Source organism: Oenanthe melanoleuca, chromosome 3 (assembly GCF_029582105.1).
Source record: "Oenanthe melanoleuca isolate GR-GAL-2019-014 chromosome 3, OMel1.0, whole genome shotgun sequence".
Lineage (NCBI taxonomy): Eukaryota > Metazoa > Chordata > Aves > Passeriformes > Muscicapidae > Oenanthe > Oenanthe melanoleuca.
In genome coordinates this window covers 43,137,944-43,160,040 of record NC_079336.1, presented here as the reverse complement: position 1 = coordinate 43,160,040, position 22,097 = coordinate 43,137,944, and the positions used below count along the sequence as shown (strand labels likewise).

The window sequence follows — 22,097 nt, the reverse complement described above, 5'->3', positions numbered from 1 at the left end:
AAGGCTGTGACAATAGTGAAGGGCTTGAGGGGAAGACTCCTTGCAGTCTTCCCCATCCTCGTGATGGGAAGAGGAGGGGCAGACACTGATCCCTTCTCAGTGACAGGACCCGGAGAGGGAATGGCCTGAAGTTGTGCAAGGGGAGGATTAGTTTAAATATTAGGAAAAGGTTTTTCACCCAGAGGGTGGCTGGGCACTAGAACAGACTCCCCGGAGAAGCGGTCACAGCACCAAGCCTGACAGAGTTCGAGAAGCATTTGGAAACGCTCTCTGCTACATGGTGTGAATCTGGGGCTGTCCCGGGCAGGGCCGGGATCTGGAACCAGATGATCCCCGCACCCCCCTTCCCGCCCGGGCTGTTGTGCGATTCCGTGGCTGCAAGCCCCGCCCGTGGTGCGCCGATCGCGCAGCGCAGGCGCGGTGCCAGCCCCGGCCCGGAAGCGCAGCGGCGGCGGCGAGTGGTGAGTGCTGGGGCCGGGTGGGCGGGAGCCGGGCCGGGCGCTCCGGGCCCGCGGCTCTGGCGGGGTAGCGCCAGCTCCCTGCCCCTGCTCCTGTCCCGCGGGGAACGAGCGGCATTCCCTGGAGGGGCGGCCCGGACGCCTCTCACGGTGCGCGGGGGGGCGGCCACCCGCACGGTGGCCTTGCCCGTGCCCGTGTCGAGACCCAGCCCCGGGCCGTGCGCTGCCCCCCGGGGTCACCTCTCGGGAGCGCCTGAGCCCTTCCAGGGCTGGACCGGCGTGTGTATCCAACCGCAGTGCTGGCAGCGCGGAGCCTTCTGCTGGCGCACAGCCTCACTCTGCAGTGCCGCGGGGCTTTTAGGGAAGGCGCGTGGTTTGGATTTTGCAGTCAAAATACTAATACTGTCGTCTCCTGGTTAAACACCGAAGTCGTTCATTTGATCAAAACTCACAAAACGCCTGCTACCTTGTCTGGGGCACGTGTGGATGTTAGGGGATGCCTGCAGGCAGAGTTGGCAGCAGCCGTCCAGGAATTCTTGTAATCACGATAAGGCGGATTGGGTCACACCAGCAGCTGTGCTTTAAGGTGCTCTAGCAACAAACATCAGGCTCACATGCTACAGAAATTAAAGCTCTCTGATAAAACAATTTGACTCTGTCGTGAACTATTTGGTAGATGATTAGGGCTAAAGAATCCTGTTTTCACCACCTCAGTAGCATTTAGATATCATCTGTACGTAGTGTCTGCTGTTTCATGGAGCATTTGTTCAGGTGATTGAAACTGTTGCAGTAACTAAATACAAATACGCAAATTTTTGTATTTAATATGTCACTTGTATAAATTAGGATATAACAGGTAGCTAATCTGGTTTATCTTTGGTTTAGCTGAGCTTTGTAAATAGGACATTTTGGGCAAATCTCTTCCATAATATTTGGTGGATTCTTCTGAAGTTGCTGGATTTTTTTTGTTATTAATTTTTGCAAATTTACTATTGAAGAAGCTTAGCAAGTTGAATAGATACCTTCATGATCTCTATATTAGATAGAACCCTTCAAAACACTGCTGTTTCTATGTATTGCCTATCCTCTAAGGCTGAAGCTTAGTAAAGTTAAAAGTGTTTTAAGTGTTAAAAAAGAGAAATTTTCAGAAGGATAGATGGAGGTAAAAGAAGTCATGAAGTCCTCCCACACTGACACCAATGAAGTTTTATCATTTATTACAGGATTTCCTAGCCTTGTCCTTGAGTAAACTGTAAACTGCAGTTGACATTTTTGTTACCAGCATGGTATGTTGTTTCTGGCTGGGTACCAGTGCCCACCAGAGCTGCTCCATCACTCCCCTCCTCAGGTGGACAAGGAACAGAGGATATAATAGAAGCTCATGGGTTGATATAAGGACAGAGAGAGATCACTCACCAGTTTCCAGTACAGGCAGAACAGACTTGACTTGAAATTACTTTATTGTCAATGAGATCACTGTCAGATATGAGAAATAAACCCAAATTTTTAAACAGCTCACCCCACCTCTCCCTTCTTTCCAGGCTCAGCTTTAGTCTCAGTTTTCTTTACTTTCTCCCTCCAGCAGTGCAGGGGGATGGAGAATGGGGGCTGCAATGAGTTAGTTGCACATTGTCTTTGATTCTCCTTTGATTTCTCACACTCCGGTGTGGAGTCTCTCCCACAGGAGCCACTGCTTCCGCAAAGCACTTTAGCCTGAGTCCTTCCCATGGGCTGCAGTTCTTCACAAAATGTTCCAGCTTGGATCCCTTCCACAGGTGCAGTGCTTCAGGAATAGTCTGCTCCAGCCTGGGTCCCCCACAAGGTCACAAGTCCTGCCAGCAAACCCATTTCAGTGTGTGCTCCTCTCTCCATGAGGCCATAGGTCCTGCTGGGAGCCTGTCCCAGCACAGGCTTCCCACAGGCTCCCAGCCTCTTTCAGGCATCCACCTGCCCTGGTGTGGGGTCCTCCAGGATCTCAGATGGGTCTGTGCTCCACCATGGACCCCATGGGCTGCAGGGGGACATCCTGTCTCACCATGGTCTGCACCGGGGCTGTGAGGGAATCTCTGTTCTGGCACCTGGAGCACCTCCTGCCCCTCCTCCTCCACTGACCTTGGTGTCTGCAGGGCTGCTGTTCCCACATATTCTCACTCCTCTCTCCAGCTGCAGTTGTGCACATTTCTTTTCCCCTTATTAAGAGATGATACCAACATCAGCTGATGGGCTCAGCCTTGGCCAGCAGTGGGTCTATCTTGGAGCTGGCTGCTGTCAGCTCTGTAAAACATTGGGGAAGTTTCTGGCAGCTTCTCACAGAAGCCATGCTTGTAGTTGCCCTGCTATTCAAACCTTGCCATGCAAAGCCAGTGCTGTACTAAGGAGCTGTGACCAAGGAGTTGTTTCTCTCTGTTTTAGTTTCAGAACCTAGGGTAGCAATTTTTTTACATAATACAGATTTCACAGTGCATCAGAGATAAAAAAGATAGGCAGTAATTCCGATCTAAAAAACTACCTGTAGCCTTTTCATAGGATTTAAAAATACTTTTTGAACAAATTTCATGTCAGCAATAGTGTTAATTTTTCAAAAGTTCAGAGGATTCAGAGCTGCTTCAGAAACTATTGAACTCTGTTAGTGGTATAACAAATGATACTTGGGTCTTATAATTAAAATAATTCTTTACTAAAGCTATTCTGTTTTTCTAGGCACCTTCTTTAATATTCATAATTAAAATGGCAAAAACAACTGATCCTTCTGAGAAACTGATCATCTACTCCAAAGCTCATAAAGATACCATTCTAGCTAATTTTGAGGAACAAAGGAAAAAGGATTTTCTTTGTGACATTACTCTTATAGTGGAGAATGTGCAATTCAGAGCCCATAAAGCTTTGCTGGCTGCCAGCAGTGAGTACTTCTCAATGATGTTTGTAAATGAAGATGAAATAGGGCAGTCAATTTACATGTTGGAGGGAATGGTTGCAGACACTTTTGGAGTTCTGCTAGAATTTATCTACACTGGTTGCCTCTGTGCCAGTGAGAATAGCACGGAACAAATCCTGGCTACTGCACAGCTGCTGAAAGTGACTGACTTGGTATGGGCCTGTACAGACTACCTGGAAAGCCGCAGCCCAGGTAGTGGATTGCCAGTTCCAGCTGAAAATGGAGCCTCTGTTGTTGCAAGTGACAGGAAAAATGATGATCCACCAAAGCGAAAACGAGGGCGACCAAGGAAAATCAAGGTTGTCCAAGAAGAAGAAGAAGAATCAGGAGCAAATTCCACTGAAGATGGGCAGCTGAGAGAAAACAACTCTATGCAAAATGAGCAAAATTATATGAAAAAAGACACTGAAGTAGAAGAAACAGTAGCCAGTGAACAGGCTTCAGTGAGGAAAGATGGAGAAGGAACTGAATCTGCTTGTGTCTCAGAGGCTGCTGTTGATCTGTCAGCTGAGAAAGATGAAAACTACGATCCCAAATCTGAAGGAATACAGAGCACTCAGAGCCGTTATAGCAAACGGAGAATAATTAGATCAATCAAACTAAAAGATTATAAGCTTCTTGGGGATGAGGATGAGAAAGGACTGGCAAAGAGAACTGAAGGAAAAAGAAAACGTGCAGGTTCTGATGCTCGCTGTAAAGACTGTGGCAAAGTATTTAAACATAATCACTTGGCTATTCACCAGCGAAGCCATACAGGTAGGCCTTCAGAAACTGCTTGCTTTTGGGTTAGGTTTAATGATGTTGCCAAATGTAAGTGACTGTTGAAATGCTGGTTGCTGACTACAGCAAGAATATCCAAAATAGCATGCTGATCCGAATTACGGTGTGTTCTGTGTTTGCTGTTTTATTCTTGTTAGCAGATCTCAGAACCTTTATGTCTCACCTAGATTTAAGTGTAATTAATAATTTCATTTTTTAAGCACTGAATTATATGTCAATAGCTAAAGAATTATTCCTCTGTGAAGCTTGTCTCTTTACCACTAATCAAGACTAATTTTTTCAGTAGCTACAACATTGCAGTGCGTCTCACTATCAGCTTAGAATATCTAGTGAGAAATGATACATCTATGCCTAAAAATGTCATCTTTTGCTTTCAGGCGAGCGCCCTTTTAAATGCAGTGAGTGTGGCAAAGGCTTTTCCCAGAAGCATTCTCTTCAAGTCCATGAGCGGATGCACACTGGGGAACGGCCGTACACGTGCACCATTTGCAGTAAGGCTCTGACAACAAAGCATTCCCTTCTGGAGCACATGAGCCTACATTCAGGTAAATACTTCAAGGCAAATGTAACTCTCTGCTGCAAGAATTTTCCTTTCTGAAAAAAGGGTACTTCTGATCCATCTTGTGTAGGATGGTGTCACGTTCCACTGCAGGAAACTGGGAGAAGTTCTTTGTCAGGAAGGACATAATGTCAAGTGAGACAAACATTGTATCTTAGAACTGTTTATTGGTAACAAAAAAACAAAATGAAAAGGAGTTATCCTACTCAAGAGAGCTAGAAAAGATGGAACAAGAGAAAAGGAAAATGGGAAGGGAATGGGGGGAGAGAGAGGGGAGACAGAGAGAAAAAGAGGGCTTCACCACTGGAGATCCCCTGAGTGCCATCGATGTTCCTGAGGCAGGGCTGTGCATGCTGCCTGCCTGTGCACAGCTCCTGCGGTGATGGGCAGCCAGACACGAGGTGAGGGGATGCTCGGGCCGGAGGTCCTGAGCCCTGGACACAGTTGTGGAGAGGATCACATTGAGGATCACTCAAAAAGCACGTACAAAAAGCCCGGGGGCTTGTGACACAGTTATTTTTCGCGCCCTCCCAAAGCTCCGCCTGCTGACAGGAGACCATTGGCCCAATATCCCACTGCAGTCCATTGCTAGAGACCTTTTGCCATGTGGTTGGAGAGTGTCTCTGGGGTGAGTGTCTTCCATGTTCCTCTTCTGACTGCCTGTCCCATATGAGACATGAACTGATTGCCACGAAAAGTCTCCCCAGAGACAAGGCTTGTCTCCATCTTCTCCTAGCTGCCTCCTGGCCGTGGCACATGTGCAATCCCAACCCCATGTTCCTCTGACAACCATTGTTGAGGCAAATCAAAACTGAATTGGCTTCTCACAGCTGGCTTGTGTTGCCATAGGAAAAGTTACGGAGCAGTGAGACAAAATAGCAACAAGACACTCTCTTGCTTGGTGTAAGAAAGAGCAATTTATTAAAGGAAGCCGTTGCCTTAAATAAGGCAGTTTGTGCAAAACAAAATAACAGACAGATCATTGGTCAGAGAAGGAGACACCTCTTCTCCCTGGCTTTCTCATGGACTTGCAGGTGTTTATCTTTGTTATGATTCTTTCTCTTGTGTTTACAGTAGAGAAAGAGTCTCTAGCCTGGGAAAAATCCTGGCTAGAGCTGAAAAAGTTTCACGACCTGAAAAAGGCCTGGCTAGAATGTGCCTAGGCCTTCAGCAGTGTCCACAGGCTTGTGTATTTTATTTATTACCTTACACTTGCTTTGGATGTGGCTTACATTTTAATAAGTGATTTTCTCTACAGGGCAGAAGTCTTTTACCTGTGATCAGTGTGGGAAATACTTCAGCCAAAAGAGACAGCTCAAGAGCCACTATCGACTACACACAGGTATAACAAGTTTGGGTTGAGGACCTGACTTACAGTCCATGCTGATTTATCTTCCTAAAGATTGACTTAGACTGAAAGTTCTTCCTTAGGGATGTATTTAGTCTCTGCTACCTTGATGTGTCCCATCATGGTATAACAGTGGATAGGGTGAAAAAAGACATAATGGTGTATAGTAAATGGAATATGTAGAAAAGTATTTCATTGAAAAGGGCTCTTATGATGATTAAAAATTAGTTACACTATATTTTACATACAACTTAATTATTTTAGCCCTGTTGCCCATGCTACATAGAAGCTGGGGATTGTATAAACAGTTGTGTCTGCTGCCTGGTGTGCAAATTGCATTGTAGTTGCCCACTACTTTGGACTAGTAATACAAGCATACAAGCTTCAGAAAGTTCTCTTCTCACTTCTGGAATGGGGTTGAGATACACACAGAGGAAGTAGTGGAGAAAATCATAATTTACAAAGCTTCAAGAGAAGGTGTTTTTGGGCAGGAGCAGGTGTCAGTCCCCTCTTTTCCTCTGGTAATACTAAATTGAGAAATAGGAGTCTGACAGGATAGGGAGGAGGCAGTGAATCACCTTTTGTTTTATCTCTGTATTATATCAGAGTGGTTATTTTACAGGAAAGTGCTTTAACAAAGATCACTGAAGAGATACAGGGGATCACTTATGCACTGACACTTTTTTTGTTATTGCGACAAGGCCGTTCACTGCCGGAATGTAACCAGTGTGGTCGCAAATTCATGGATGCAGCTCAGCTAAAGAAACATCTAAGAACACATACAGGTAATGTTGAACCTTGGGTTTTGTGGAGTTTGTGGTTTGTTTTTTCTTGAAGTTACATGGACAAAACTTTGTTAGGCAAATTAGACTTGTTCTGTGGAATGAACTTCTGCTCTACTTGTACATAATGATGCCTGTGTTGCTTATGAAGAGATTTGACTTCAAGAATGCAGGAGCACAAAAGCAGTGCCTATTACAGGAAGAGGGCTTTTTTCCCCAGTCTTATAAATTCTACTGCAGAAAATGTCAGTTAGCTTTCCCGTGATAGAGTCCTGGACTGAGAATTCAGTTTGTCAGGAGAGCTGTATCCAGCATGTATCAGGCTTCGAGTGAGCTGAAAAGTAACAGAAAGTTACAGAAAATGTCCTAAATGAGTTGGACACCTCTGTTTGTCAGGGATAGGTTCTTACAAAAAGTGCTGTGACCAGAGAAATAATTATTTTCATTTAGCTTTTACTGTACTTCAATAAACCAGATGTTGGGAGGAAATGGGCATGGAGGGATGATTTAATGCAAGTGCATCAGAGGGTGTTTTAAGAGATTTAGAGGGCAAACTGGTAATGAATCACTGGAAAACAAAGATAAAAATTACCTACCCTCTCATAATAACAAGGCAAAAACTTCATAAAATAATTTCCTTTGAAGGGTAAGTTCATAAGGTAATATGTGAATAATTTTGTCTTTTAAAGTAACTAGAAATAGTGGCAATTGTTTCCTCACAAAATCAAATTATTCCTAAGTGTGTCACTTGCAGTTATAATACATAACTTAGTCTCAAGCGTACTTTATCTTGTTCATTTCCTCAGCTTTTCTAAGTGAAAAATATTTACATTTTCTAGGATATGCTGAGGTCAAAACATGTGCTTCTGGGAATTTTTGGTTATCCAGAATAGTGTTAGCATGTGATTTGTATTGAGGAGAACACAGTGTTGACATGTGCAAGAGTTTTGTATCTGAAGCTGATACAGCTCTCTAAATGTAGTGGGAAATGAGTTTGGGGTGGGAAATGAGAAGAGAAAGCTTACTAGCAAGGTAAGTTGCAAAAATATGTGTGCTAAGCAGATTTTTAGCAGAAACTGGCTCGCAATATATTTTGCTTCTAGAAAAGACAGGCAAGATACCAGTATTAATTATGTAGAAATAATAATTGATTTGTCTCATCTCAAAACAAAGTAAAATTCCAAGGCATTTAGGGGACAGCTGTTAACATAGATACAGCTGTTCTCCTTTGACAGCAGTTTGGTCACACTGTGTCATAATAATACAGTCTGCTTGGGAAGTTGCTCCTGTTTTCAGTAGCAATCTGGGACTGGACGACCAGAAGTCCCTTCTGACAAATGTTTCTTGTTCTCTTATCCTTTATCCATGCCCTCCAAAGCCACATGAAAGCTGGTAAGCATTGCAATTCTGTGCTAAATGGGAAGCTTTCTTGGAAACTGGCTGCTGCCCTATCCCTGGGTTTGGTGTGCTTTGATGGTGTGAATTACCAAGTGGTGATCTGGATCCTCGAGTCTGGTGTCTTAAAGAACCTCAGTGCTACAAGGATTTGTTATGGTGTGAATTAGGATTTGCTTTGGTTAGGTAGTTATCTGTTTCTTGTGAACCTTCTTATGATTTAATTTGGCCTCTCTATTTCTACTCAATTAGACATCAGAATTCCAAATGCACTAAAAAATCCCCAACAAATAAACAAAAAATCTCCAAACAAACTCACATTTTCTTTAACTCATGATAATTTAATTTTTTTCTAACTGGTGTTCCCAGAATATCATAGGCCTAGTGTGATGGAGCCTTATAGAAAGCCAGGCAAGTTGTTAAGGTAATGGATTCATTTTCCAGCTTTGGAAGTTTGGGCTTACTCGTCTGCATGGTGCTGCACGTGAACCTACCATTAATGCCAGGATTCAGGGACAGCCTTTTTCAAAGCATTTCTGTTCATGTGGAGCACCCACATCTTTGCCATAGGTACAGCTTTTTGTTGCTTTGGGGGCTTGGATCACCTAATTCTTCATCTTCAATGGGGAGAAATGCTAGAGGTGTACATTTAAAATGTTATACCCTCATTTTGATAGTGAGTTCATTCAGTTTTGGCTATCTGCTGACCCATGACAGAAGCATGAAGAGCCAACAGTGCACACTTGATACTGTGTAAGGTAAAATACAAAATGTTTTTAATGTATTGATGAAAAGTGCTATTTAAAAAGTGAAGTCACATTTCTTTTTGATAGGTGAGAAGCCATTTACATGTGAGATTTGTGGCAAATCATTTACAGCTAAAACTTCACTTCAGACTCACATTAGAATTCACAGGTAAAGTATATCCTAGTTTCATTACATTCTTTAAAAATGTAACTTCTAATTTTAAAATTCGTATGTAGAGCTTGTTTAATTATAGAATGGTCAGGATTTGTTTGCATTTTGAATGACTGTTAAAAAGTTGACATTTTTGCTTAATCTATGTAAGGAAAAGATTGGTAGTGGAATGTACTGAAGTCCTAAATACTCATGTGCCAAGATATTGTAAGAGTCTTCTTTGGTGTTTCGTGTCTGTTCACTTAAGTGAACTTACTGCTATGTTATTTTTTGTGAAAATTTTACTGTAAGTTTTATTTGACAGCAGAACAGTAACCATGGTGTGTCAAGGTTATTGGAGCATTGTCCTGTTACTCTGTGAGTTATAATAGCATTAGAGCTGTTTTACCCCTGTCAGTACATTGCATTGCATAAAGACACGTTAGATTTTAAATCACTGAAGAGCTGTTGTCTAAGAAAACATTTCCAGTAAAATTCCAGTAAAAGTTCTTGTCCTGTTGATACAGGCAGCAAGTTAGGATTTGGACAGTTCTTTTTGTTTTTAAACCCACACTATTAATGAACATTCTTAAAATGGTCAGTGCTTAGAATTGTGCAAAGTTTTTGCACTCTTGTCAAGGTCTAGCAGCATGGAGCTTGTAGCTCTTTTTTTATGAGAGGAAGGCAGTTATCTCTGTAGCTCTGGAGTATATACTAATTATACAGTTTGTGAAGTCAAATAGAAATAATCTGGAGGTCAAATAGAGGATTTTTTTAATGACACTATCCTTTAAGTGCTTACAATTCAGAAAAACAATGTAATCATTTAAGTATTTTATTATAGAATAAGATTCAGAAAGCAGCATTGTCAAAGTGAATTTTTTAATGAGATAAATTTCTTTTCCATTTGCAGAGGAGAAAAGCCATATTCTTGTGATATATGTGGAAAATCCTTCTCTGATTCCAGTGCTAAGAGAAGACACTGTATCTTACACACAGGCAAAAAGCCTTTTGCCTGCCCAGAATGTAGTTTGCAGTTTGCTCGTCTGGACAACCTGAAGTCTCATTTGAAAATTCACAGCAAGGAAAAGCAGTTTCAGGAAGCCAGTGCAGCCTTGGGCACCAACGCTCATCCAGAAGAAGTGAGAAACATTCTTCAGCTGCAGCAGTACCAACTTGCCACCTCGGGAGGGCAGGAAATTCAGCTGCTGGTTACAGATGCAGTACACAACATCAACTTCATGCCCAGCCACAATCAAGGCATCAGTATTGTGACTGCAGAAAATGCCCCCAGCATTACGACAGAGCAGGCTACGAACCTCGCACTCCTTGCGCAGCCGCCGCAGCCGCTGCAAAACTTGTTGCTTTCAGCTCAGCAGGAGCAAGCAGAACAAATCCAAAGTATCAATGTGATTGCAAACCAAATAGAGGCTCCCCAGCCTGAACAAATGCATGTCATCACTCTTTCCAAGGAAGCACTAGAACATCTCCACGCTCATCAAGGACAAAATGAACAAATCCACTTGGCGGGATCTTCACATCCAGCTCAGCATGTGCAGCTGGCTCAGGAATCAAGTCAGCAGTCTCACCCCAGCCATGATACAGTTCCTTCCCATCAAGTCAGTGGAGAACAGAATCAAAGTGTACTTGTTTCCGAATCCCATCAGCAGCCTCTGTCAGTAAATGAGTCATCTCATGAGCATCCTATCCAGGGACAGACTTTCTGAAATGCTTGTCAGCAGAGGGCTAGGCCAGAGAATACTTCTCATCCAGGCAGGGATTACATTTTTTTTTTTTCTTTTTTCTTTGGTTTTTTTTTTTTTTTTTGCAAGATAAGCTATCCAAAGATGCATTTCTTGGTGATTTTGTATGGGTATCGGTGACTCAGTTTCCTTAACCATATTTATTTTAGACTATTTTGTTTTTCTGGATTGATATTTCTTTACCACTTACAAGCAATTAATGCAAGGTTTTGTGCTTTGTACACATCTCTGCCTCCTGAGGACATATTTAGCCCTTATTTACATTTCTGTGTGACTCTCCAGAGAAGTTCACCTTGCTGATAGGAGAACAATGTTTAGGGCATCTGCTGATCACAAAGTACCACTTGTTTGACAAACTTAACATTATACCTGAGCCACTGTCAAGCTTAAGACAAACAGTAGCTTTTGCAAAGCTAACACCATATTTCTTATGTTTAATGAGCTTTCTCTCTGCAGGTTCATGTATAATTCTCTATGTAATCTTTCCCTGAAGTGCATTATGAGTTACTGACTACCAAATTCATTTGGTTTGGGTTGAAACTGTTGCAGCCTTTAACTGGTCCTGAATCTTCCCTCCTGTTTACTGTGTGCTGTACACATTTTGCTCCTTAGAAACATTTAAGTCATTGCACTTGAATAGTGGCAATGAGATGTGATGGTTACACTGGAGAATTGAAACCCCCAAATTCTGCTCTGTTAATTCTACTGCTCACTGTCTATGTGACTGTGGGTAGTTGACCTTTGTGCCTTATTTCATCATCTAGCAAGTGGGGACAGTGTTCACACACTCTGCCAAGCACTTTGAAGAGCTTTGATGTTGAAGGCACTGTCTATTGAAGTGCAAAACTCTTCCTGACAGGATTCTCTCTAAGCTTGGAAGCCACTGTATATTTAAAGTGTTATTTTTTGTACTTTTGAGAGAAGAACATAATATATGTTGAGACTAGTAATTGTTTATGTGAGGATTCAAACAATGAAGAGCATCACTTCAGAGCATAACAAGTTACATAAATGGGGCACATCACTTAAAGTTGTACAACTATTTTTGTTGACTAAATTAGATTGTGTACAGATTGTTTTCAATGACTGACTGCTAACAAAAAATATTTGATATCATAATAAAATGCCGTGCTAAAATACATGCTTTCTGTTTTCAGGTTTGACTACTGGTAACACCTTTGGATGGTTGGACTGGTGTGTTAAAATCCAGTTAAAATGCCACTGTTACTTAACATGCTCAATTGTCACTTCAGATTTAAAATGTCATACTTGTGATTTACATTGATGTTTTATGTTATAACAAATGAAAAATTCTAAAAAACATGGTGAATTTAAAGGCAAAATTATCCATATTTTTTATAAAATCCTTTGTTCCAAGTCCAGACTACTTGGCCTGCTCCTGACTGCATGCTGCAGAAGTTTGGCTAAGTATATCCATGTTTTTAAAGTACTGGATCACTTTTATATGAATGGATCATGATAAGGGTTGACAGTGGGAATAAATCAATGCAAAAAAGAAAACCCAAATCCAAAAAGCAACAAGCTATCCCACAGCAGAGGTGTTTAGGCTTTTCACTTTTCCTCTCAGAATGGTGAAATAAAATTTGCATAGTTTCTGCCACCAAAGTGAACCAGAATATTCTGCAGTTCTGCCTCAGAAGCTTGAAGTCTTGGTGTTGTAAGAGCAGATGAATAAATACAGTAAAGCCTGTTACAACACTTACGACAATCTTGCTGATTAATTTTATAAGCTTACAGTAAATATTCTGGCAGTTTCATCCTAGAACTTCTGCTTTTATCTAAAACATTGTACAGTGCAGTCAGACTACTGTCTGGTCACAAGCTTACTAGAATTTACACAGAATTCATTGTCTGCCATATATTTATGAATTCTGAAGTGCTTTAACACGGGTTACAAGCTAAATTCTGAGGTTGCCAGTAAAAGGAACTGTTCAATACTTTTCTTCTTTTTTAAACTTTGTTCTGTTTGTTATGCAGTTATCCTTGCAGGATTCAGTTCCATGCTTCACGGCACAGTTGGACATACAGATTTCTCAGTGCTCTCCCTGTAACTAAAAAACCTGAAGTTTGGTGTTTGGAATTCTGCTTTGCTTTTCTGCAGATTACCAGTGAAGAAGCGAGCTGCTGTGAATAGCAGGGCAATGACTAATCTTGCACCCTGCATTGCTTAAGCTGACAGCACATATTGTAGCCTTGCACTCAAGAAGCTGGCGTGGCTTCTCATATCACATATGTTGCTTTTTGGACACCATTTGCTTCCTTTCTAGGGAATGCATTTCAGTTAAAAAGTGAAAATGAATCATTTTTCTGTGTGTGCTTTTTAAGGCTACAGCTGAAATCTAGGATTGCATTGAATTTGGAAGGAAACCATTTCAAGCTTTGTTTTTCAGTCCAGCTGCCACTAATAATGATTTAGGGAAAAAACGCATCCCTTAGAAACTATGTTTCAGAACAGCTCTCTAAATATCTTTACTCCTTAGCCAGTAAACACCTTAACTTCTCTTTTTCTCACATAGACTAATCCTAGCAAATCCATCTCACTGCTTTCTGTGTTAAAATGAGATTAAAGTTTTAGATGTAAATGCAGGGCAGTAAGAGGACTACAGAAAGATCCGGTTTTGTGGGCATTTAACACCATTGTGTGTTCCCTCTGCTCAATTTGTAAGTTACCCAATGTAGTTGAACTCTAATAGGATTTCATTCCCCCCTTCCCCCCTCCCCCCCACAATGCAAGTTTATCAGATTTTGGCTTTTTCTGAAGATTTTGGTTGGCCTTCCAGGTGCAAGTTGAAACAAATCCCTGAGAGGTAGAGCAAACACTCTGGAGCCTGCATTTGCTTGTTGTGTGTGTAATTCCCCTCTTAGCCTTCCAGTCCAGCATCTTGAGTTTTGATAAATGAATGTAAGAGTATTTATTTCATATGGGCTGTAAAAGCTAATTACCCTGCCAATAGTAAAAGAAAGCGCTACTAGGAATTGTACAGCAATTTCCTCTTAGCAGCTAAGAGGAAAAGGAGAGCACTACCTCGTCACAAACTCTTTCCAACTGAATGCCTATTCACAGGTTAAAATTAAGGATATTGAACCTGGCATTGATCTTGCCAGCTGTTGAGGAAAGAGTTTTGCTTGCATTTCTTTGTTTGTGAAAGACTGGTTTCAGTGTTGTAGCTGGTTAGTCATCATGATGAAGGTCATGGTTGGTGTTTGCTAATACCTATCGTGGGGTGCTTGGATGTGCGTTTTTTCAGTCTTTTTCCCATTTCACCTTAAGTGAAAGCTAGTATGGCATTTATTCCTAATCATCAATCCAGTGTCTGTGTGAGCACAGCAGCTGGGTAGGTTTCCTGCCTCACCATGTCTTCCAGCTCTACCACAGACTGTGTCCGTGGCAGTATCCTGTGTAAGTATCCTTATCCCAGAGAAGCTGGGCTGGGAGTGGCTGGGAGGAGGCCGGTTTGCACAGCAGGCGTGCCCCAGAGTGCGGGAGCAGCCAAGAGTCCTTCCTGGGTACGCTTATCTTCACATGGGCAGGAGTCCATGTGGGTTCTCACCAGGAACAGAGAAAGGAGAGGAAATGCCATACTCTCCAGAGCTATGATTTCAGGACCTCTTTTACTTATTCATTAGAGAATAATTAGAGAGTGCTTCTTGCAGAGTTGCAGTCCCATGAGCTACAACAATTATCTATGTTCTATCCCTTTTCAGATCCCCTGTAAAACACTGTGAACAATAAATGGTTTTCCACAACAGAGGGACTACTGATCATATCTGTCCCAAGCAATTCTTCCAAATGGAAAAACCCATCCAGGCATATTCTCAGCATCTCACTGTAGTATGCTTACTGCTCATTCCTGGCTAATATTTTAATCCTACCTAATTGAAAGTATCTTTGGAATAGCAGGAAGCAGACTTTTGCTTTAGTTAGCAAACTTCCTACTCTGTCCTGCAAATTTTTCTGACATGAGGAAGAACTTTCTTGTGTGAATGACTGAGTGTACTGCAACACATTGCCCAGAGAAGTTGCAGAGTCTCTCTCACTGAAGATATTCAAGAACTGTCTGGATACAATCCTGTGCCATGAGCTCTGGGATGATTCTGCTTGAGCAGGGAGGTTGGACCAGATGACCCACTGTGGTACCTTCCAACCTGACCCCTTCTGTGATTTTACTTGCCCTCCACCAAGATGTCTCTTGGTGACCCCTAGCAGCTCTCCTTTAGTACCACCATCACGTGGGGGTCTCTCTCAAATGTATACGTGTGTATATATATGTGTGTGTATATTTTTTAAAATTAATTTTGTCTGCTTTCTCTTCTGTTTCTCAGTCCTTTTCAGATGCTATTTTGGACTGAAAGGAACTGAAACAGCTGCAGCTGCACCAGGTGGAGAAGTTTGGACCAAGAAAACCCTCTAAGAATCACACAGAAGCAAAACTCCTGGGTCTCGTGTCAGGGTATGTGTGCACTCTTAACAGGACTTCAAGTTTCTAAGAGCATTGCTGCTTAACCTTTGAAAGGCTTTCAGGATCATTGTTTAAAGGTGCTGCACAACCTCGTGTGCTTTTCATATTTTCCTTTATGGTAAGTGTTTTCCTCTCCAAACTGAATGCAGCACAGCTCATCTGCCACAGCTGGCAAGCAGAACAGCACCAGCTAATTCACATCTAACTATTGCCACCCACAGAACATTTATCCTCATCTGAGTACTACAAACAGGCCTGCAGAACAATATCATGTTGTCATAAGCAGGTAATAAATAGGGTCTAAAATATTAATATTAGTCACCCAGTTCAGGATTTTAATATATGTAATTTTCATAACTGGCAACCTGTTGAATAAAATTTAATTAACCTGAATTACCAAGTGATGAGAAAAGGAGAAATAAAAACCAGAATAGATTGAGACAAGTAATTGGTGGTTCTTGGCATGCTCTTTTTATAAAAAAACACCCAACATAAATTTTCAGAAAACAGTCCTGTTATGGTTTTTAGGCTAATCATTGCTTTTCTTTTTGACTTTGACTGTCAGTTGACTATTACCAGTATGTTTATAGGTATCCCATTCTTGCTCACAATGACAGTAAGAATGCCTAGAAATTATTTTTTTTCAAAGAAAACGGATTAATGGGAGCCAGTCCTATGTATGTGCAGAATTAAATTTTAAGAACAGAATTTCTTGTGTGCAAATTTAAGCACACTTGCAAAATGTGAACATCAATCTCAGAATTTTTAAAAAATAATATGTAGTGGATTGCTCTGGGTTTAATCCTTGAATGTTGTAGTGCAAAAAGGAGAAAAGAGATGTTTCAAAAAGCCAAATAAACTTCAGTTATATTGATCTGTATCAAGATAAAAATATGGATGTAGGGAAAAATAGATAGCCAATATTTTCTGAAGCTGATTTTATATTTGATTCTGGGTATGCTGCTTCTGCCCTGGACTTTACATAAGGCTGCTGTAGACTTTTTTTGGCTATAGCAAAAGCCATATGGTCTGCCTACCAAAATTAGATTCTACTTAGCTTACAGCCTACAGAGGCTCTGGCAACTGTGCTGCCAACCTTTGAGAGGGAGAAGGAAAGGGCTTTCCTTTGCATCAGTCAGTCACAGCCCACAAAACATCCCTGCATTTGCATGGGCTGCTTGCAGTTACCTACTGTCACCTCAACTCATCTGCTGCCCCCCAGGACCTGGCTGTGAATTAAAACTGCCTCGTCTTACCATTTTAACATGTCTCCTTGTCCTAATTGTTCTGTCTGCCTCGCTTTTCTGCTTTTTTCCAGCAGGAGAACATCATCACATGAAATGGTAACACCTTGTGCACAGATCTTCTGGGCAAGAGAGCAGCTGTGGTAGCTGTGGAGAATCTGATATTCTTCACAATCTCTGATACTGTGAGGATGGAGCTCTTCAAATCCAGCACTGCTGCAAATCCCAACAAAACTGTTAAAAAACATTGCCCTAATGAATCACTGTAAGAAACCACCACCGAGCCAGACCAGAGACTTCAGGGCTACCTGGAGGAGGCCCTTCTGCAACCTGTGATTTCTTTCTCAGTCTGGGTTTCTTATAGACACGGTAATTTAGCAACATTTAGCTAAGAGCCTTTTTGGTCCTGACTCTGTGGTTATGTAAAAATGTATGACTTTATAAAGCCAGCCAGTGGGATATACAGCTGGGGGAAAGTACACATTGTTATTAAGATGAGAAATCTGTTGGTTTGGGTTTCTTTAGGTTCGTTCTGCATGAAAATCACAATTGTCTCATCTGCACTAGGACTTTGACACATGAAAGTTCACGGTGCTCAGAGATGAAAAGTGACCTGACCCCGCTGTGCTGACAGAAGCCCGAGCTGAACTTACAGCTGACCCACAAAGCAGCTTTTGCACGTGCTGCGTGAGCCTAAAGAGAGCAAAGCTGCCGCGGTGGCACAAAGCTTTGCTGTGGGAGCCGCGACCCCTCTGGAACTGCTCCGTCCACGCGCCGCCGGCGGGAATGATGTCTCAGCACTGCCCAGCAAATACAGCTGTGGGTAGGAGTTTTTGCGTCAAAAGGAGGCACACACTTTACACAGCGTGTCATTAAGCTGTAAATCACATTGCCACAGAAATTTGTGGATGCCAGACTTTCACATTTGCCTGAAAAGCAAAGAAATTCAAATGCAAAAGAGCTGCCAGGGGTAATTAAACACAGAGATACCAGGAAATCCTTGAGCAGAGGCTCACTGGAGGCTGGGAGTGGAGTGGGGAAGCAGTTCTCTCATGTTTGCTTATACTTACCACTTTTTGCTGGGCATTTGCTATTAGCAAGAGGATCTTCATCCTTTAAGTATCACTGACAGCATCCATCAAGAGCTCTGGAAAGAGCTGGCTTCAGTCTTCTGCTTTGCCACTTCTGCTTTCTGTTTCCTGCAGGGGAAAACAGAAATTGGAGCACTTTCTAACCTCCCACAGGGTTGAAAACTGCTTACATTAGTCTTGGAAAGTGCTTAGAAATGCAGGATAGTGTGTGGGCTGGTGTCTGGTGCTGCTGTGGAGATGGGTCCTATTGATAGACTCAAAATCTTGGTGGCCAGACTGCCATGGGCCTGCAGTGGGTGCCTGTGGCAGTGATGGTGGTGGGGCTGCTTCAGCACCTGGTTTTCCATGTGACCAAGGTTATTGCAGAGGTAACCCCTAGGCTTCAGCCCCAGCCCCAGTTTGGAAGCCACGGGGAGTGGTGTGGGCTTGAAGCAAATTAATAATATCTATGTAGTCCACAAAAGCAATCTAATATTAAGTTTGCTACTGTAGAGGACTAATGATAACTGGACAATGTCTAAACATTGTCTAAACAGACTTACTTTAAAAAAAAAAAAATTCCATTTTCCTTAGTGCTTCATTCTGCTGAGTAGGAATTTCACTCATCAATTCTCCTTTCTTAGACAAGTTAGTGCCCTTAACTTACCATAAAATCACAGATGGATTTTCATCCTTCTTTCTTCTAACCCTACTCCCTCTGACAGACATCCTTCTTTGGGGCACTGCTTCCGTGGCTCAGCACTGCCACTGCTGTAGCTCTTCCAGCAGGAAATGCTGGACCTTCTCAGAGCAGCAGCAATTAAACACACTGCATGAAATAATTCATAGAGAGACCCTCTCCTGGAATGGAAGCAGGGCTCTGCCCAAGGATCTGTCAAAATTTCAGTAGTGCAACAGAGATGGAAGCAGTTGTTCCTCCAGGCTGATGGGCAACCCACGTCTCTGACCTCAGCTGAGCTGCTCACTTACAAGTCTGTGACAAATGCCTGTGATAACTATGGTCTCTGATGATTACTTTTATCTACCTTGCAGATACCATAACTGGAATGGGAGATGAAGGAGAGTCAGTTTATGGTCCTACTTTTGAAGGTATGTCTCCCCAGCTATCTGATTGTGCAAATGGTGAATTTCCACAAAAATCAAGTTGTTGATCTGATCTTATTCACATAATAACCTGGGAACTGCTTTTCTTCTCCCTAAAGCAAAAAGGTTTGGTTTTCAGTCAGAATTCTAATCTGCTTGTATTAGCAAGACCATACTGCTTTAGTGAGAACACTTTTTGATCTGTAACCTTGTCTCTGTCCTCTTATATCCCCTGCCTGAGGCTCAGCTCCTCCAGCCCCTTGTCCTTGCCTAAATGAGGGCTGATAGTAACTCAATGCCTACTTCAAATACTCACATTTGTGAGCAGGACCCCAGAAATGCAGAAGTGGATTACCTACAGATCTCCAGGCACACCTATCACCTGCTTAAATGTGTTTAAAGTAATAGACATAATTACGTCAGCTTTAACTCTAGATTTCCTGGACCTCAGGCAGCTTCTCAGGCTTGGGCAAGTGTTAGTCATTGCTGCCAGCAGCTTCAGCTCTGCGGGTGGAAGGGGAGTTCTGAATCTCACACAAAACCCTGAAAGTCGAGAAATGACAAACGTGACCTAAGTTTAACAGAAAATGTTCCCTCATACTGGCATAAAGTCATAAAATGTAAATAAAAAAGAACATCCTAACTTTTAATATTTAAGAAAAACAATACATATAATTGACATAGGCATTTGAGATTTTCTGTTTAGATTAAATGCTACCCATTAAGACACTTTATGACAGTTAAAGCACTTTTGAAAATTATTTATGTTCCCTTATATAAAAGCTTTCCCATTGGCAATGGTGTAAATCATTTGAGCAGGCTGGGCAGCTGCCAACACTGAGATCAGAAATGCTAAGTGCAGCTGAAAAGTTTCTTTCCCAAGATGCTGAAGAGTCTGGGAGGAGAAGCTGCTCTCACCTCAAGGTCCCAGGTTGGATAGAGCAAAATGTAGTAACACTGGCAAGCAGGAGGGCTGCTGGAGGTGGAAGCCTAGTGTGAGGGATTTAAGGCACTAAATGCTATGAGCTTCCTGGAGTGGAAAGAAAAAGGCAAAAGTCACTTCTTTGATACTGGAGTTCATGGAACAGCAGCAAGCCCAGGTTCCCAGGGCACACATATTTCTGAGAGAACATAAACTGGTATTGGAAAAAAATAAGACTGGCCGTTAAATTGTTTCCAACGTGGGTGTCACCAAGGTCTTAAAATTCTGTGAATCCTCTTTTCCAGCAATGTTATCCAATGTATTTGTGCTAGAGCCCATCTTGCACCTTTTGCACCTTCTGTTTGGCTAGAATTTGTCATTTTTTATCACCCTTAGATTTACTTGGTCTACACATCAGATAGAAACAAGTTTGCATGTACCCAGGCACCTCTGCACACAGGGGAGCTGTGGCAGCTTGCATGCACTGTTTGACCCCAGCTCCATCATCCTCCTCCAGGCAGAGCTTGTGCTTTCACTCTACTACTCAGGAAAAAAGCTGTCATGTCATGTGGGAAGGGGACCGAAAACTGCTTCAGTAATTTTAAGGTGGATTTAATTTGGAATCAGTCAACCTTGAATGTGTCTCTGCAAGAGTTTCGTTACGCATATTGCACATACTCCATGTGTTAATGCATCAAAGGAGAAGATTGCTACTTCTCGCTCTCCCCCTCTTTAACAGTTGCTTTCCACCCTTGAGAAAGGTGTTCCCTTGGGTGTGCCTTTCTGTTCTGAGGTTTAGATTGCTTTCCCGATACTTCCTGCAAAACTACTTTACCCTGAGGGCAGAGGACAAATAACTTTGATATCTGAAAAGGGTGAGAGATGCCTCTGTCAGCCAGTAATGTTCTGGGAGGCTCTGTGCTTGGCATGTATCTGCACTGCAACCAGGGCCTGCTGGAATTAACGAGACACAAGCTCATTTTACTGTAATGAGATGAGAGGACTGAGGCAATTACACAGAATTGCTTGTACTGGAGCATCGTGTCAAAGGACAAAGCATCCCACTCCAAAATTAGTCTGTTGAAGTAATTTTGCATGCTACAAGGCAGCAGTCAGGGAGCAACTGTTTAGTTAAAATTTAACTACCATTTTTATGAATCAGTTTCTGAGAAAGGCTCTCAAAACAAGGTAACAAAATTTTAAAAAATCAGAGAAAAAAATCTAAATATTTCTTCACTTTCCTTAAAGCTTATTGAGAGCTTGATGGGGCTCTTGACTGCACAGTGTGATCAGGTCAGATGGTGATGGAGGATGACAGGATCAGTGGACTCTCTGCTCCCCACCCCAAAGCCAGTCTCCTCTCCACAGAAAAGGAGTCAAGTCCTTGCCACGATCCCTCAAACCCAAGCACACCTGATGCTTGCTTCTCCCCAATCATCACTCTTGAGAGTAATTTCTTCTCTCTCTCACGAGTCCTTTCCCAGGCAGCGTGGAGGATTCTCTTCACCTCCTCACAGCTCTCACTCCCATTGCCTACATCCTCTTCTCACCCTGGAAAAAGTCTTCTACTCTGGGAGCACTCTGGCCTCTTTAACTCGGTATCTGGTCTCCATTTTATTCAGCTCTGTAATTTTATTTAGACAAAGAAGTATCCTGCTTGCCCACCTGTGCCAGTTGCCAAGGGCTGGGAGCAGCTGGGTATCCCACCCCAGCCAGCTATGTCCTGCCCTCACAGCCCTGACTGTGCTCACAGGAGTCTTGTCCTCTGCCACCAGCAGCAGCATGAGGGGAGGCAGAGCTGAGCCTGTGCTTGGAGCATCGTCTCTGCCTCCTCTCTTCCTCAACTGTACAGTGGGAATAATCACAAGCAGCCATAGGGAATTGTCATGATAAGTATCTTGAGCTGCTCTGTGGAGAGTCATTACAGACCAACAACAGGGATACAGAGTGCTTTTTTATGGGTACATTTTCATTAGCTCCTTTATTGGCTAAGAGATGGATTTAAACCAGACTTTGCTGGCGTAAGACCTATGAGGGAAAGAAAAAAGGTGAGTGTAAAGGAAGGAGAGGGAGCTTGAGGGAGCTGCTAAAAAGGACTTTGCTGAATAGCAGCAAAGGGACACTGCAACTGCAGCCCTTCATCCCCCAGCTCTCTCCTTGGATAAAAGCCCCATCCATCACAAAGGAAGAGGAATTCTCGAGATGGCCAGCAAGAGTCACCATAGGAACAGCTCCCAGTTCCACATCACCTTCCAGCCAGCTCCCCACATTACTCAAGCTAGAAAACCCTATGGCAAAACTAAGGAAGCTGCCAGGGCATCTCCAGGACCAAAGGTTACAAACTCATGGCTGCAGAGCT

General features: G+C 42.6%; 1 protein-coding gene across 2 annotated transcripts; it reads left to right on the top strand.

Moving 5' to 3' along the window:
• The first annotated feature begins 396 nt into the window (after window positions 1–396).
• Window positions 397–13,632, top strand: ZBTB24 (zinc finger and BTB domain containing 24). 2 transcript variants are annotated; one of them, XM_056487478.1, is made up of 7 exons: window positions 397–461; window positions 3,159–4,149; window positions 4,551–4,718; window positions 5,991–6,074; window positions 6,782–6,865; window positions 9,091–9,172; window positions 10,068–13,632. In XM_056487478.1, exons 2-7 carry the CDS (start codon window positions 3,186–3,188, stop codon window positions 10,879–10,881), a joined length of 2,196 nt encoding a protein of 731 aa, XP_056343453.1. In that variant the 5' UTR covers window positions 397–461; window positions 3,159–3,185; the 3' UTR covers window positions 10,882–13,632. The 2 variants fall into 2 exon arrangements, with proteins under 2 accessions (XP_056343453.1, XP_056343454.1); XM_056487479.1 differs by lacking the exons at window positions 397–461; window positions 9,091–9,172; window positions 10,068–13,632 and having other exon boundaries at window positions 2,950–4,149; window positions 6,703–6,789.
• Window positions 13,633–22,097: the final 8,465 nt, after the last annotated feature.

Coding starts and splice junctions, on each gene's coding strand:
- ZBTB24 (XM_056487478.1), top strand. CDS start 3,186: ATGGCAAAAACAACTGATCCTTCTGAGAAACTGATCATCTACTCCAAA. Junction 4,150..4,550: donor TCACCAGCGAAGCCATACAG/GTAGGCCTTCAG, acceptor TTTTGCTTTCAG/GCGAGCGCCCTTTTAAATGC. Junction 6,075..6,781: donor CCACTATCGACTACACACAG/GTATAACAAGTT, acceptor TATTGCGACAAG/GCCGTTCACTGCCGGAATGT.